The 15,181-nt window shown below is 35.3% G+C and overlaps 3 protein-coding genes across 4 annotated transcripts in view; 1 reads left to right on the top strand and 2 right to left on the bottom strand.

The window, feature by feature from the left end:
* Window positions 1-2,591, bottom strand: part of LOC106168053 (DNA-directed RNA polymerase I subunit RPA2) — a 50,337-nt gene extending 47,746 nt beyond the window's left edge. The window contains exons 1-5 of the mRNA XM_013546980.2: window positions 2,396-2,591; window positions 1,775-1,852; window positions 1,196-1,255; window positions 793-867; window positions 120-239 (exon numbers count right to left, since the gene is read on the bottom strand). Coding sequence (XP_013402434.2) covers window positions 120-239; window positions 793-867; window positions 1,196-1,255; window positions 1,775-1,852; window positions 2,396-2,590 — 528 coding nt within the window. The 5' untranslated portion in view covers window position 2,591. The remainder of the gene's footprint in view (window positions 1-119; window positions 240-792; window positions 868-1,195; window positions 1,256-1,774; window positions 1,853-2,395) is intronic.
* A 107-nt stretch (window positions 2,592-2,698) lies between these two features.
* LOC106168047 (uncharacterized) lies at window positions 2,699-7,225 on the top strand. 2 transcript variants are annotated; one of them, XM_087013937.1, is made up of 6 exons: window positions 2,699-2,909; window positions 3,648-3,742; window positions 4,095-4,231; window positions 4,604-4,773; window positions 5,031-5,144; window positions 5,566-7,225. In XM_087013937.1, exons 1-6 carry the CDS (start codon window positions 2,807-2,809, stop codon window positions 5,709-5,711), a joined length of 765 nt encoding a protein of 254 aa, XP_086870063.1. In that variant the 5' UTR covers window positions 2,699-2,806; the 3' UTR covers window positions 5,712-7,225. The 2 variants fall into 2 exon arrangements, with proteins under 2 accessions (XP_086870063.1, XP_013402429.1); XM_013546975.3 differs by having other exon boundaries at window positions 2,700-2,909; window positions 4,604-4,755.
* Window positions 7,226-7,349: 124 nt separating this feature from the next.
* On the bottom strand, window positions 7,350-15,181 carry LOC106168045 (ubiquitin carboxyl-terminal hydrolase MINDY-3). The gene is made up of 11 exons (XM_013546973.2): window positions 14,950-15,181; window positions 14,354-14,503; window positions 13,670-13,877; window positions 13,359-13,473; window positions 12,965-13,038; window positions 12,690-12,769; window positions 12,464-12,534; window positions 11,904-12,057; window positions 11,528-11,600; window positions 10,969-11,131; window positions 7,350-10,636 (listed from the first exon to the last, which is right to left on the bottom strand). Exons 1-11 carry the CDS (start codon window positions 15,065-15,067, stop codon window positions 10,490-10,492), a joined length of 1,353 nt encoding a protein of 450 aa, XP_013402427.2. The 5' UTR covers window positions 15,068-15,181; the 3' UTR covers window positions 7,350-10,489.

The raw sequence follows: 15,181 nt of genomic DNA, 5'->3' as shown, positions 1-15,181 counted from the left end.
CTTTAGACTCACACTTTTTTTATTGGACACAACAAAAGAAATTATAGTAAGTTACCAATTTAATCTTATTTAGATTGTATTTAATAATTTTTCTTCTAATTTCCCCCTGTACAACATACTTTGACCATGATAGGAATTTCTCCCAGGATTCTCTCATCCGTTCCTGAAGGTCGCCCATCCACAAACCAGCGCACAGTGGCCTGGAGGCGCCCCCTATACGTGATCCCTCGCTCACGGCACTGAACAGTAAATCATAAGTTAAATCAAAGTTCAACATAAGACATCCTCTACCAAGATAAACATTTTCCTCATTTTATATCTTTCCATATATAAAAATAACAGAATAATGAGAAACAATGACGGATTAATAACATACATTTGTTGCTTCATTTTTATTCCCTGTTTCACACAATTAACCCCCCCCACCCCCCCAAACAAATAATAAAATTAAAAAAAATTGCCATTTTTGTTTTCAATATTTGTGCACTTTGTAACTTAGATGTTTATAATCAATGATTTTCATGGAGCAACATTCAATTAATTGGTCAAACATTTATATATAATATTATAATATTTTTTAATAAATTAACTGTTTATCATTTGTTACCTTTAGATATTTTTTGATTTCATTATTCAGTAAATCACAACTTATTTATTACATAATATCTACACAACAAACTTTGTTTCCTTTTCTAACATCTAAACATTTCATTTTCAAAAAATTTCCTTTTAAAATAAATAAATATCATAAACAAAAATCATATTATAATCTTCTATCATGGCAGGGCATACCTCTGACGGAAAGACATCGAGGGTCCGTGCATACAGGTTCCCTTGATCTATCTTAGGGGAGGACACATGGGCTTCCTAAAACATAAAAATACCCTTCCAACCATTTAAAGTTCCCTGGATGTGCCAAATATTAGGTAATATTAAATAATGATATAATTATATATTAAAATATATTAAAATCCCTTTATTTTCAAAATTTCAATATTCCCGATCTTTTAAAGTGCTAGCAAACATTTAGAAATGCCTTGTAGTGTCACACATTTAACTGTTTTGTGGATTTGACATTAAACAATATAATAAATTGATATAAATTAATATAAAACAGCAATCTCCACACCTTAATTACTGGCAGGTTGCAAATAATATGTCTTTGTTTGAGCAATATGGAAGGAATAATACATACCACAATATTCAGAGATATTTTCTGACCATTTGGTAATGCAAACTCTATGGGAGGAATATCCTGAAAAATGTAATTACAATCATATCAATATTCAACTTCACAGAACTGCAAACTATTTGCCAGGCAGAAAAATAAAGAGTTCAGCCAGTAAACAAACAAAAAGACAAAATCTGAATTTCTTACATCAGTGATGTGACTGTATTAAGGTGTACAACAGGTGTCAACATTTCTCACAATATTATTCACTGCCTTTTTCAATATATTTACCTGTCTGTGACAGGACTTGACACTAACTTTTTTCGATACTGGCCCGATATATCTGTACACATTGCAAGGATGATTTGACACATGACATTTTACTTGGTGCTTTTTGGGCCAGTGACCCCATCAATTCAATGGCCCTAGGTTGGTTTTCAGTGGCCCAGGGCCAGTGGGCCACCCTTAATGTCAAGCCCTGTGTGATAACACTCAACTTGACCAAATAGTTTATTTTTTACCATAGCTGTTGTATTTGCATGATTAAAAGTTAATCATAGTGAACAATGTGTGGTTGTGTGTGCGTGCCTAGCTGTCACTTGCCTGTACTGCCTTCACCAGTCCCTCTCTCAACATGTAGTTGAAGGAGTCAATGTGGGGTCTTGTGATCTCTTGTAAAGGCTGCAACAAAAAAAAAATAATAATAATATGACCACTTGCAGTTGCATTCTTTCCATGTGAATTTTTATTTTCAATTCAACTAAAACAAATTTGCCAAACAAATTAAAGACAGGTGGAAAACATGACCCAAAAAGCAATACACCAACTTCCTCCTATCCACTTTTTCTTCCTCCTTCTTTACTGCATATTTCGTATTATCAATACACTCCAACTACAAGTTCAATTACAAATTTTCACCAATTTTAAATAAAAAAATATTTCGAAAAAAAAATCCAAATTGCAGAAGACAATTACTTCAAGAGGATGGCAACAGAGCATCTTATTGGGGGAATATTCCACATTATAATTATTGTTCCACACAACCACTTCAAATAAATGTGTTCAGAGGATTCTTATCTCGTTAAAGTAAGCGTATTTGTAAGAGACAGAAAATCACCGGATGTACATAAACAAACATCAACACGACAACAAACCATGTTCAGCTTTTAGCTAGAGCTCAAAAGTGCACATAAGATAAGGAACAGCTTTGATAAAATATCATACCAAGTGTTGCACCTTCCCAGGACGCCCATAATTTGGATCTGTGAGGTGCTGGAACGTCTGTGGCTCCTGAAACATCCTTATCTCTGACTTCAGCTCTTCCCACCAACATGTGCGCGCACCTCTAGTTTTAAGATCACTTCCGCTATTGTTTTCACTGGTACGCGCACTTTTACAATTATGCATGATAATGTGCATTAAAAATCGTTTAAGATATCAAACTACTGAATGGAAGGAGAAAATTATATATATTCCTTGTAGATGTTTTAAAGTACATATTTACAACTATACATTTAACCGTGTTTTAGTTGAACCCAATTCGTCAACTTCCGGAATGGCAAAGAACCATATGGTTCCGTTTACAGTTTAGAACCGAAATCGTAGTTTCAGGAATGGGTCTGTAGCTAAGCGAAGATGCCAGAAGAGAAGATAATTCCAATGGACAGCGAGCCTCACGAGTTAAAACTCGGGAAGAGCTTCGATCACCATTCTAGGTCGGCATTTCACTCCATCCGGTGTAAGTAACATGAGGTTTTTCTGAGTTTGTACTGTACAGGACATCATGTCGTGTTTCGCTTTCTAGGGGTCAGCATATCACCAACTCCCAGACTGAGAAATCCATCTATCGGTTTGCCCGATCAAATTATTCTGACGATATAGTAAACGATTTAGTAAAAATGATATATATTGACTACAGTCTACATAAATAAACCACAAGTGATTCGTATACAGTAGTAAGAGATATTGAAGTCAGTTAATTACCATTGTAAGTTAAACTGAGACCGATTTATTATGTAATTGAAGTTAATCAATCAACAACTGAAAGCAACCTTTTAAAAGTTCATTAGATCTATATAATATTTATTTAGGTCAGTGAGAGAAGAGTTTCATTAGCTCTGTATGTATCAATTTAAATTATTGTTTTTCTTTTTATCAAGAGCTTATAAAATATGTAGGTTTTCCCTAGTCACTTACTCCCTGATGATGGTGACTGACAGTCACAGAAATATTGGAGGTAAAACCTACATATTTTATAAGCTCTTGATAAAAAGAAAAACAATAATTTAAATTTATTTAGGTCCATTTAACTTTTACAAGCAGAATAATATAGTAGCAAGATAAATATTTCTGAATATAAAAATAAATTGCATACTTGGAACAAATTATAAGGCGATGAATATTGAATTCATGTTTCAGAGGACTTCATGTTAAAACTTTCATCAATGACAATACAACCTTCATGTTGTCCTTTCAGACGATTTCAAGCCTGCCTCAGTGGACACCTCCAAGGTGGCCTCAGTTGATGTCCAGCCAAACAAACAGGTCATTGTGACGGTGCCACATGTGGAGGTTTGTCATGGATTAAGTTTTAACTCAAGATATTTTTTAAAATCTGAAAAATCTTTTCAGACTTGTATGTGTCATGGTGCCTGGTTAAAGGAAAGTTTTATAAGTAGGAATTTTAGAAGAAATTTTAAGGTCTTTACTTGTATACCAAATTTTATGCATTTTATTTGGCATTTAATTATGCAGAATGCCCCTCAAACTGACAATTTTTTCAGTTTTCAGTATTTTTATAAACTCAGTTATTGTGGTAATTGTAATTAATATCTCTGTTATTCAAATAAATTAGTAAGGCAACATAATTGATATTTATCCCATTATCCCTAAAACAACTTCCGGACATCCATTGTTTTCCCAGGGAGCAGGCACCACCCAGACAGTGTATAAAGGCAATAAGAGGCCCTGTCAGAAGGAATGTGTCTTAATCATAGACCACAGGACAGGGGAGATCACTCTGGAAAAACTGTCCAGTACAGTGCAACTGAAGAAGACAAGGTGATTATTCAGGGGGGTGTTGGCAGGATTATACAAAAGGGTTTGATGTTGACTGCCATCTCAACAAGATGTCTTCTACATCGTCAAATATGTCAGATAATCTTAGAAGATGATCAAGTTTTCAATAAGTTTTTTTTATGTATAATTATTATGTACCCAAGTATTCAAAGGGAATTTTTGGTTGAAAACCCTCAATCATTTTTAGTCCACCCTTGTACTAGGATCAACAGGAAAAAAAGGTTAGTTTTTGTGACAAACTGTTTGTGAAGGGCAAGGCATTTAAGTCATCGTCTTCTGTCAAGTTACAAATGTTCCATTACCATAATACATCAAGTAATTGTGAGATTAACCTTTAACCTTTGACCTGTATAGGACAGAGGGCAGCAGCAGAGCCCAGACAGGAGGGCGTCCCGTCACCCCCAATGAACAGCTCAAGCTCAAGACCTCTCCATCCAAGAAGAAACACAGTAGCCATAGCAGTAGTAGCCATAGTTTGGGAAACTCCCAGGAAAATGTAGGAAAAGGTAGGATGGCTGACATAGGTACAGATCTGTCTTTTTCACACGTTACAAACAATAGTGTGATACCTGAAATAAATAATTGTTCATGAAAATGGCCCACCTTCTATTTTACCGACTTCTGGTATGGGCCCAGTTTAACATTGCAGACCAGAGGAATCCCAGGAAGCTGCTTATAAACTGAAACAAGTGACCAGTAGAGATGGGTCATGCTGAGTAGGTCTGGCCTATCTACAGTGAAAACACATATTATATAATATGGAGGTCATCTTGATTTCCAGAGTCTCACAGTGTGGCCAGTCCAGGCGTCATGAGTGACATGGACAGCAGCAGTAGCAGCAGCTCTGATGACTCAGACACTGAGAGCAAACCTACAAAAACAACGTCTTATCAAGGTATGTTATTTTCACAGGCATGTTACTTTTACAGGCATATTTTTTTTTCCATTTAAACAAAAGTCCAGGTTTTCTTGGTAGTTTTCCAGTCCCCAGACCCAAATTCATATGTTTATTGATCCATTTCTGTCTTTTTTTCTTGCATTGCTAAATCATGACTGCTTTTAGATGTGTTTAAAACAGAATGTTAAAGGCACACATTATGAGTAACCAATGCACATATTTACTGAAGTTCCAAACATCACAAGACAAGATAACTTTGAAAGCTACTTTAATTTAATACCAGTAGTTTTAAAGTTTGTTGATAACAAGGTTTTGCATGATGTATGATGACTCCAAAATAACTATATTCAATTAATTTATTTTCTTTCTATAAATATTAGTGGCATTTTACATGGCTATGTGTGCTTTCTTTTTTTAGCCAATGGTGGCAGCCATCACATTCCCCCCTCCCACTCACAGCCTCATTCCCAGCAGTACCAGTCTCAGTCTGGCTCCAAGGGTTATGTACACAGTACACTCAGTGAGGATCTACAGCTCAGTGATTCTGAAAGTGACAGTGATTGATGGCCTTTGCCACAGAGGTCACATGAATGGATGACCTTTGACACAGAGGTCACATGAATGACCTTTGACTCAGAGGTCACATGAATGGATGACCTTTGGCACAGAGGTTGCGTGAATGGATGACCTTTTTATATGGAGATTACAGGAATTGGTGAAGCTTTTTCAAAGAGGTTACACAAAAACTTGATGTGAAGTTCAGAGCTTAATATGGTGCTATATTTTGTGTGTGGCCTGGTGAGCTTCAATATGTCTCAGGAAAGGCCATTAGATAAAATTTTGATATCTTTTAAAGATAAAGCTTTGGAAAATCTTATCATAATGCTAGAGCAATCCAGGTGTGCAGTAACAATAATGTTGCCAAGAGTTTAATACCAAGAAAAATTCACCGAAGTGGTCAAACCTGCTCAAAGTCAAATCTCCTGGATGACAAACTTGCCAAAACGTTTTTGGGATGGATTTCTTTTTAATCATGATGTTTTTAATTCACCTTTTACAAAGGTGGGATTATTATGACACAATTAATTGAAAGATAAACCTTTGACCTTCAAAATGTAGGACAGAGAGCAGCAGTGGGGCTCAGACAAAAAGTTTGATACCTATCAGCATCTCACTCCTTATCCGTATGAAATATGTGTTGGTTTAGTTGCACATGGTGTTTTGGAGCTGCATAATGTGTTATATAACATGGAGTTGGTTCACAAACTTGTTATACATGATATAACATAACTGACTATGGTTATTTCAGAAAATATGATTAATTTTGTATTTGCTCCTAATTTTATACCAGACTAACTCATGTAAGTGGTAGTCATATCAAACTGGTAAATTGAAATGGCCTTCGAACAACGATGTGGGTGTTTTATGCTGCTTTGTTGTTATTATTATAATGATAATAATTCCAGGAAATAGTTACTTGCTTTGTATGTGAGCAAACAGCTGTGAAAGATATTGTTAATTGCCTTGGAAACCCCAATTGGCCAATTACTGTTTGCCTCAATGCATAATATCATCAGAAAAGTCACGTAGATGAGACTTGTTCAGTATGTCAGTCCACTTTCTTTGTTGTCGATGATTCAAAATGCCATGGAACTTGTTGGGGGAATTGGTAACACAGACTTGAGTGGGTCCGTATGAGTGGTCAATGATGGAGGTTTGTTCATACATATAATGAAGAAATGTAATGTTCAGAACGTTTTACTGAGTCAATATAACCAATTGCTGTCAAGGAATATCCAGAAATATATGATTGGATTGCCGTTGAAATGATATGGACAGAAACTATGTTTATATAATATATTATATATATTATATATCTCCCGGAAAGGCAGATTCTTGGTCAGGAAATAGATCGGTTTAAAGAGAACATTGCCAACAAGATGTGCTGGCCTTTAACGTACAGATTGTATTTCTTTTGTCAGATTGAGAAAAATTCCCGTACAACAAGGCCTTTAGTCATGTATCAATGAAAATGTATTATTTATTTTATGTTTTATGCAATAAAACGTAAAAATTTACGTCTTGACTTAACCAATGGATTTTGCCAACTATTACCAAGCACTTGACACAATCACAGGGTTTTCTCTCCTGAAAACCCTGTCAATATTTTTTCCTAAAAAATAACACTTCTGGAAAACAAACTCAAATTTCTGGGTATTTTTATTTCGTATGATGATATTATATTCTACATACAGCGAGTAACGAAAGAATTTAAACAAAATTTAACAGTTACAAAGAGCTATGGTCAATATCAAGTTTAACAATTCCTTACATAAGATTTCTTCAGCACAGTCCTGGTTAATTTTTTTCTTAAAGAGATACATTTATAGCTTACTTTCTGTCATTTCTTAAGGCGTAACAAACTTGGTATCTTGTGATGAAAGTAAAAAAAAAAACTGACAGACAGGAGAACATCACTAACAAGACGCAAAGAAGGGGGATAACCAGCACCCCATTAAATGAACACATAGCTTAAACAGCAGTCAGATACATTTCTCACAACTTGATCAAATTCATTAAACATTTATTTAAAATATTACTTACCACATTATGCACTCATACACCACAATGATCAAACCCAAAATCATCGTCAGATAATAATATAGTTATGTGCGATATATATCTATTCTTATAAGTTCAAACCCTCCATTTTGGTAAGTGGGTATAGTTTATACAACTTATTGAGATTTTCAATAAAATTATGCCCTGTTCACAACTTTTGCAAAACTGCCCTTTAAGAATCAACAAAACTTAAGTTGGGCACTATATTTTTAACCCTGGTTAAATTTTGGGTAAACATGCAGCTGGTGTGCATAAAACAACTATAAATCAGTTTACCTATGGGACAATTTTGCGCAAGAAGCAGCTGTTGATGTTCTAATCAGAAGAAAAGAAACTGAACCTATAAAACTAGGTCCCATTATTTCAAACACTGCCTTGGCCCATGTGACATCACTGGACGACCAAATTTCTTTAACCAGTCACTTCAGCACCTGAGGCTCAGAAACTGTTGATCAAATCACCAAATTAATGTTTACATCTCATTTTTAAGTGACCTCAGAGGACCTTGTCTCTACTGTGTTACAACTGGGCCATCTGCTGAATTGGCTTAAATATTGTGCATTGTGATCTTGGAATGACCAAATAAAAATCCTAAACATGCTAATTTCATATTTACATTAAAAACTTACATGCTAATTACTACACTACATTTTAGCACCCATGCCCGACTTTACCAAGCTTTACATGAAATTTACTGTTATTTCTACAGCCATTTCAATGAAAACTGGCTAGGTCTACATTCACTTATTGATGACTGAAAAGCAGTGGAAAGAACACAGCCTCACTTTCAAAGGATAATTCCTTAAATAAACTTCAAAAGAAAGTCAATAGCCAATACTCTAAAACCCAAGGTTTCAAAACCAACAGTCTACCCTGGTCAACTTAGAACAACTTACGTCAAGATTAGTACCAAATGATGAAAAGCAGACAAATATGCCGAAATATGTTTACCAGTTTTGTAAAACGAATTAACTCACCTTTCCACAGATATTCAGCATGTGTGGCTAACTCATTTCTGCTGGTCATAAGTTCATGTCTATTTCTGGTGACTTGCATGCCCAGTTAACTTCTGCATTCACCTTTTAACAGATAATGTCATCGTTACCTAAAAAACAGGCACGAACCAATGACCAGCACATTTGGGTGAACCACACGTGTGTATCTATCTGTAAAATAGTAAAGAATTATTTTTTATCAAAAACTAATGACTTAATATACTGTCAAGGCATTTGTCAATATTGATCTGATGTCAGAGTAGAGTGAAGATGTTAGATTGAAACTGACATATTTCTTGTATCTAATGTTATTTTGTGATAAAGAATCTATAAAAGCAGACATGCATTTACATAGTACAATAAATAATACATGATTAAAATTTGTAATATATTTCATAAAACCTGAAACACTCAGACAGTAGCACCTTGACCATGGGGAAAATGACTATTAACAGAACTTTTTACATTTTTTTAACCTGAATTTTAAAGAAACAACAGAATCTCAGACCAAATGTAAAGCATGGTCCCTACAATCTAATTATTCTGAATTCACCATAAAAATCCCTACAGACATGTAAACCTTTAACCATACAATCTACTATTATGAAATCATACTGATTATACCTACTCTAAAGTCTGCTAAGAAGAAATCCTTGTAGAGCAGACAAATATGTCATGACAACACATCCTGACTACTGATTTGGTTTCTAAGCATATAAAATAATCAAAAACTGAAAATGTTCACAGGCAAGACAGTTGACTAATTGGTAAATACTTTAATATGTGAGGTGTTCACATTCCTTTTAAAACACTTCTTGGACAATCCAACAATACCAAGTTAATATGGATCTCCCATCTCACCATAAAAAAAATGTATATTATGACTAATTATGTCTTGAATGGGATGGCTTGCCACTGTGCAGTGCATTCATTATTCAGGTCGTCAAGTCACTATAATTACTGGGTACTGCTGTCATCTTGAACTTAATAAAGTAATTGGTAAAATGACAGTGTAAGGAATATTCTTTGAAAATCCAATTCAAATACGGTGCATCAAGCTCTATCTTGAAGCTAACAACAAAATATATATGAACTCATTTTTCATGTCTGACTCTCCCATTCAAGATCTTATGCAGTGATTTCCCCTATGGTGTGACAACAAGTTGTACGTGTAAGAAGTCACACTTTCAATTCTCCCTCTTCCCTATCAAATTGTACATCAAAAATACCCCCCAAAAAAATTCCCATTTACTTTTCAACAATGCCAATACTTAACTGTGTCTCCCTGACAAGTCTTACAAGTTACCATGGCGATTGAGCCGATACACAAGTTACCATGGCAATCTAGCCGTTTAACAAGTTACCATGGAGATTCAGCTCACTTCCACTGTGCTGCATTATTATGTGGCTAAGCAATACGATATCTAAAATTACCACAGTGGCTGTATCATTCTGTGGGTTTGCATACTCCATGTTGGCACTGTGTTAAAGTGGACAACTGTCCAGAATTTCCCCCGAATGAAGACCGCGCTAATCTGTGACTTTCCACAACTTCGCTGCTTTTCAAGGAGTCCACTGTTGCTCAGAAGTTGCACAATTTATCTTCTCCTAATTCAATTGTGATAAAGTATATCACAAATTTCATGCAAGAACACATCAACATTATAAAATAACATTATAACATTATAAAATTTTTTTTCTGAATAATGAGTTTTGAGTAAACTGTCAGTTTAATGATGGAACATCATTGCCTGACCATTCAATGCTGATTGTCGGCCATTTTGTCTGGAGGCATGTGGTCACGTCTGTGTATTCAGTCACCAGGGGGATGCCATGTTCCAGTATGGTGGCCGTGCCTTTTTTATACTGAACCTGAAAATAAGGTGAGAGTAATATACATGGAGTGTGTAGTGATGGGAATGTTCTTAGTTACAAATTCACATCAAAGATGATGCAAACTGAAATACTAACTGAAACAAAAATGAGTCTTGGAAACACAAATTTTTGTGAAAAAAATATTTATCTTTAAAAATTATTTTCTGTGTGTATGCTTAAGTGGATTTGTGTTTATTTGAGTGTGAGTGCTTGTGTTGGTGCACTTGTGTGTGAATATATGTAAATAAGTGTATGCAGGTGATGTACTGAAGTATCATATTTTACCCTTACCGGCTAGTTTTCACACAGTATCTGACAGTGACACTTACCTTGTGAGTGGAATTAGACCTCTTCAGCCCATTATAATGAAATACAGTAAACGTCTTTGGTCCTTGTTGCTGGTTGTTTCCTGGATAGAACTCTTCCATAAAAGCACTGAGGACAATAATACCCAGTCCCTCAGAGTCCAGCTTGCCCTTCATAATGTCCACACTGGAAATAATAATAATAATAATAATAATAATAATAATAATAATAATAATAATAATGTCTACACTAGAAATGATAAGATCATCACAAGTCTTCAATAATGAGACCAAAGAGTACTTTAAAATAAAACCCCTCCTACCCCAAACTATCTGGTTTTGAACATTTTGTACAATATCTGTCAACTGTCTACTCTTTTTTAAACAAAATCAGTTAAAGCTTTTAATGAAAAAAAATCCATAAAAAAGAGGGAAAAAATATCCTAAAACTGGCCTTAAAATTTACAGCGTTATGTGAAGAAAATATTTTGTCCCCCCCCCCCCCCCCTCCCCCCCCCCAATATCCTGGCTGTACCAGCGCTATATCTAGAAACTTTTTACAATGATCATGGAGGTTGCTTACTATCCTGGATCCGATACAAGACTCAGTGAGTGAAGTACATCTCCTAGGAGACATGACGAGATGAATCCATTTCCTGGAAATACACAAATATTGACCATTTATATCCACAGTAGTCTTAGATAAGAGATATAAAGTTACTAAAAGTGGGTCAAATCAATGTCACAAGAGAGTCCAAAATCCATTTGTGGAATATTCAATGCAGACAAGACCAAGGCTTGTTTAGCCTTTCAAAGTTGCATAAACGGAAATGGACCTATTCGGCCCCTTCACTGAACAAAACCCTACCCGATCATTTTACATTTTACAATTGGAAACTTTCCACAGTATTTGTTTTCTAATTAGCTCTTCCTCTGAGACACACATTATATTTACAAACCTTCTGGATCAAAACTTTTAAATATCCTCCTGGCAGTGTCTTCTGGTGACTCTGGAGCCACTAGGCTGAGGTCCTGAGTGAACAGTACTGTCAAGTGGGTCTCACTCCCCAGTACCCAAACTGGGAGGGAGGGGCTTTTTAGATTAAAACCCACCTGATAATAATAATAATAATGATTAAACACTTTTAGAAAAAAAACTTGGACATGATTTTGGATTGTAAGAAAAAAGTAGGAAGAAATGGCTTGGTAGTCTTAGCACTGGGGATCTGGGGCTGTTTAAATCGGAAAACCTACATGAAAAATTGCAGGTTTGCACTTAAAATTTATTTATGTAAAAATCATGTCTGTGCTGTAAAACTGCTGTAAAACTGCTACGGAGTTAAGTGAAAACAAAGTTGACATAGTTAACTTCTCATGGAACATAAGTCCTTAGAACTAAAGCATCATCAAATATACTAATTAACATCTCATGGAAATGTATCAGACACAGAAGACACAAAAAATGAATAAAAGGCACAATATCATATAGTAGACAGACAGACAGAAAGGCAGACCTTACCTCACAATACCTCAGGTGCTCTAACTGTGTAAGAAACCCAATCTGGGATTGGCGAGAGACACCATGGAGTTCTGGAAGATATAAAGAATTTTGTTGTCGGTTAACTCTAATTGCAGTATCTTGAAGCCAAATGTTAGATAAATTATTTCACTCTTTTAGTAAAATCATACAGTAAATTCCATGCAAGAATGAACCCAGATGATTTACGCATTCCCAGAAAACTTACTCATTCCAGCGACGTCCTTTTCATTATCAAAGACATGTGACACGGCCTTTCCTGTGAGCAGGAGGTTGATCAGGCTCTGACTGAAATTGAACAATGAGGAATCCATTAAAAATGGCTTAAATCTCATTCAAATTTGACAGGATCGAAAATAACATACTTCCTGTGCCCTCTCATTCTGTATTGTACCTTATTATAATCTATGGTGAAAATGGCCTGAGACCTTTGACCTACTGTGAACTTTGACCTATTTAACTATGGCCTTTGACCTATCTCACCTTCCATGTCCATGAGTAGAGTCTATGAGAGGTTCACTAGGATCCTCCATCTCATTCTTTATTTGGTCAACACCCTGAAAATATTTTGAAACATAGACTGATATAACTTACAGACAAAAAATTCAATTTTGATCCTGTTGGTCAGATACAATAAAGACATGATTTCAACATTTCTTACACTTTTTGGCATGATAATTATTTTTAATGTAAAAAAAATGCCAGGTGTCCCTTTTGTCTTGGCACAATTCGCTAAAAACAAAATTAAGAATTAATGACAAAATATGAGAAAAAAATATGTATAAAGAGGATTAATAACCAAAAAATTTGTATTTATTAAATGCACATAAACATGCAAACATGTACACACACACACAGAACTGCAGTATAAACTAACCTTTGTGAGTAAAAGTGAGTAGAGATAATATAGCACCCCAAAATCTCCCTGAAACTTCTCCAGATTAGACTGGACCAGGTTGACAAGTTGTTCTCTTGAATCACATTGTTGGCACCTTGGAAAAGAGGGGATTTATTTTTACCAATTAGACAGGCTTTAAAATTATTCACTGATTTATGAATGGTCATAAGACTACACCAAACTTAAATTATTGGCACCAAGCTTTTGGTGTTATCAATGCCAATTTTTAAATATTTTTCATTATAATTTTAAACAGGTCTATCAAAATTCTGCACACAGAGAAACAATACCTGAGATTTAAATGAAATTGGTCATGGCACAGCTTCCTCCTCTTTGGACTCCTCTGCACGTCCTCCTCTCCCCCAGATTCCTGTGGACCATCCTGCTCCTGCATTTCAGTGAAGCTGTGGTCGGAGTACACCACTGTGTAGGAGGTGGCTGTGGTCTGCAGCAATATGGCACTGAGGGACTGACAGAGGAGATCCTTGGCAGTCTCATCTACAGGGAGAGTAATCAGATATGTCCGAGAGCTTATCATAACATGTCATATAATATCATATTATTATATCGTATCAAAGTATGGTAAATTAATATATTATATTATATTATATTATATTATATTATATTATATTATATTATATTATATTAATATATTATATTATAAGCTAACAGTATACTTGTGTTTTGCTGGATGTGGGTTGGCACTGCACATTTTTAGTTATAAATAAGACTTAGAGACTGGACTCTCTCTTCAAGTAACAAAATTCAATAAAATCTGGGAATGCGTCAATCATCTGGGTTCATTCTTGCATGGAATTTACTTAAGACAGATACCCAAATGATTTTACTAAAAGAGAACCAGAACGTAGGAAACTAAGTGAAATTAGTTTACTTGCATTTTCTCTATGTCAAAATTAGAAGATGCTATGATATATTTACTAAGTATACTTCACTGAGGCTAAAGTAACACAAACCTGAATGCTCCCTCCATTTCTCTACTGCCTCGTTTTCTTCAGTGAACAAAGCAAACCTCAGTAAAAATGCCTGCACTGGCACAATAACAGCACAGGGGCCACCCTCATATTGTAACAATGCAGTGGGTTCATCTGCACTGAGAACAAAACCTAAAAACAAAATACCAAGCTGTATTTGAAGAAACAGCAAAACCTAAATAAAGAATAAATAAACTGATAATTGTTTTTGGTGAAATTAATCATGCGTGTTGCTATGAAATTAAATAAATATTGTGCAGAAAAACTAAACAATAGGAGCGAATTCGAATTAGATGAGTTCAACAGTCGATTTCAAAATAGGTGCTCATCAACATGTTATTTATCAGAACACCCCCCCCCCCCCCCCCCATTCTCCAAATTCAACAATCATAAATACCGTCACAGCAATCAAGTATCGCAAAGATTAAGTATAGGCAATATAATTCTAAGACTGTTACGGCATAAGGAGCCTTGATGTTGAATAAATGGTGTGATCGGTTTTCCAAAAGTGAAACTTCCTCACCAATGCCGTATCACGTGCAGGGTCAAAATAAAGAGAAAGGAAAGTGGGAATTTACCTTGTGTCCACCGCAAGAAAACTTCATCGGTCAAAGATCTCCCCCACAAAAGTCGCTTCAGATCTTCCAAGAGTCCAGGGGAAATACTTGAATCAACCCCTTCGGACGTTGAAGCCATTCTTCAAAATTAAACCGGAAAAACGTCGATGTTTAATACTGATCTTAAAATCCCGCGGCCATTTTGAAGCTTTTAATCTCGCGTTAATCTAGAACGAGATCCCGACGTGATTTG

Source organism: Lingula anatina, chromosome 5 (genome assembly GCF_051362555.1).
Source record: "Lingula anatina isolate TDL-2025a chromosome 5, LinAna3.0, whole genome shotgun sequence".
NCBI lineage: Eukaryota > Metazoa > Brachiopoda > Lingulata > Lingulida > Lingulidae > Lingula > Lingula anatina.
This window is presented reverse-complemented; position numbering and strand designations above follow the sequence as displayed.

What these genes read in the sequence shown, in the direction of transcription:
- LOC106168047 (XM_087013937.1), top strand. Translation starts at nt 2,807, where the DNA reads ATGCCAGAAGAGAAGATAATTCCAATGGACAGCGAGCCTCACGAGTTA. An exon ending in GGCATTTCACTCCATCCGGT is followed by an intron (nt 2,910 to 3,647) that starts GTAAGTAACATG and finishes TTGTCCTTTCAG; the next exon opens with ACGATTTCAAGCCTGCCTCA. An exon ending in GTGCAACTGAAGAAGACAAG is followed by an intron (nt 4,232 to 4,603) that starts GTGATTATTCAG and finishes TGACCTGTATAG; the next exon opens with GACAGAGGGCAGCAGCAGAG.
- LOC106168045 (XM_013546973.2), bottom strand. Translation starts at nt 15,067, where the DNA reads ATGGCTTCAACGTCCGAAGGGGTTGATTCAAGTATTTCCCCTGGACTC. An exon ending in TTTCTTGCGGTGGACACAAG is followed by an intron (nt 14,504 to 14,949) that starts GTAAATTCCCAC and finishes TTTTGTTTTTAG; the next exon opens with GTTTTGTTCTCAGTGCAGAT. An exon ending in ACTCACTTTTACTCACAAAG is followed by an intron (nt 13,039 to 13,358) that starts GTTAGTTTATAC and finishes AAATATTTTCAG; the next exon opens with GGTGTTGACCAAATAAAGAA.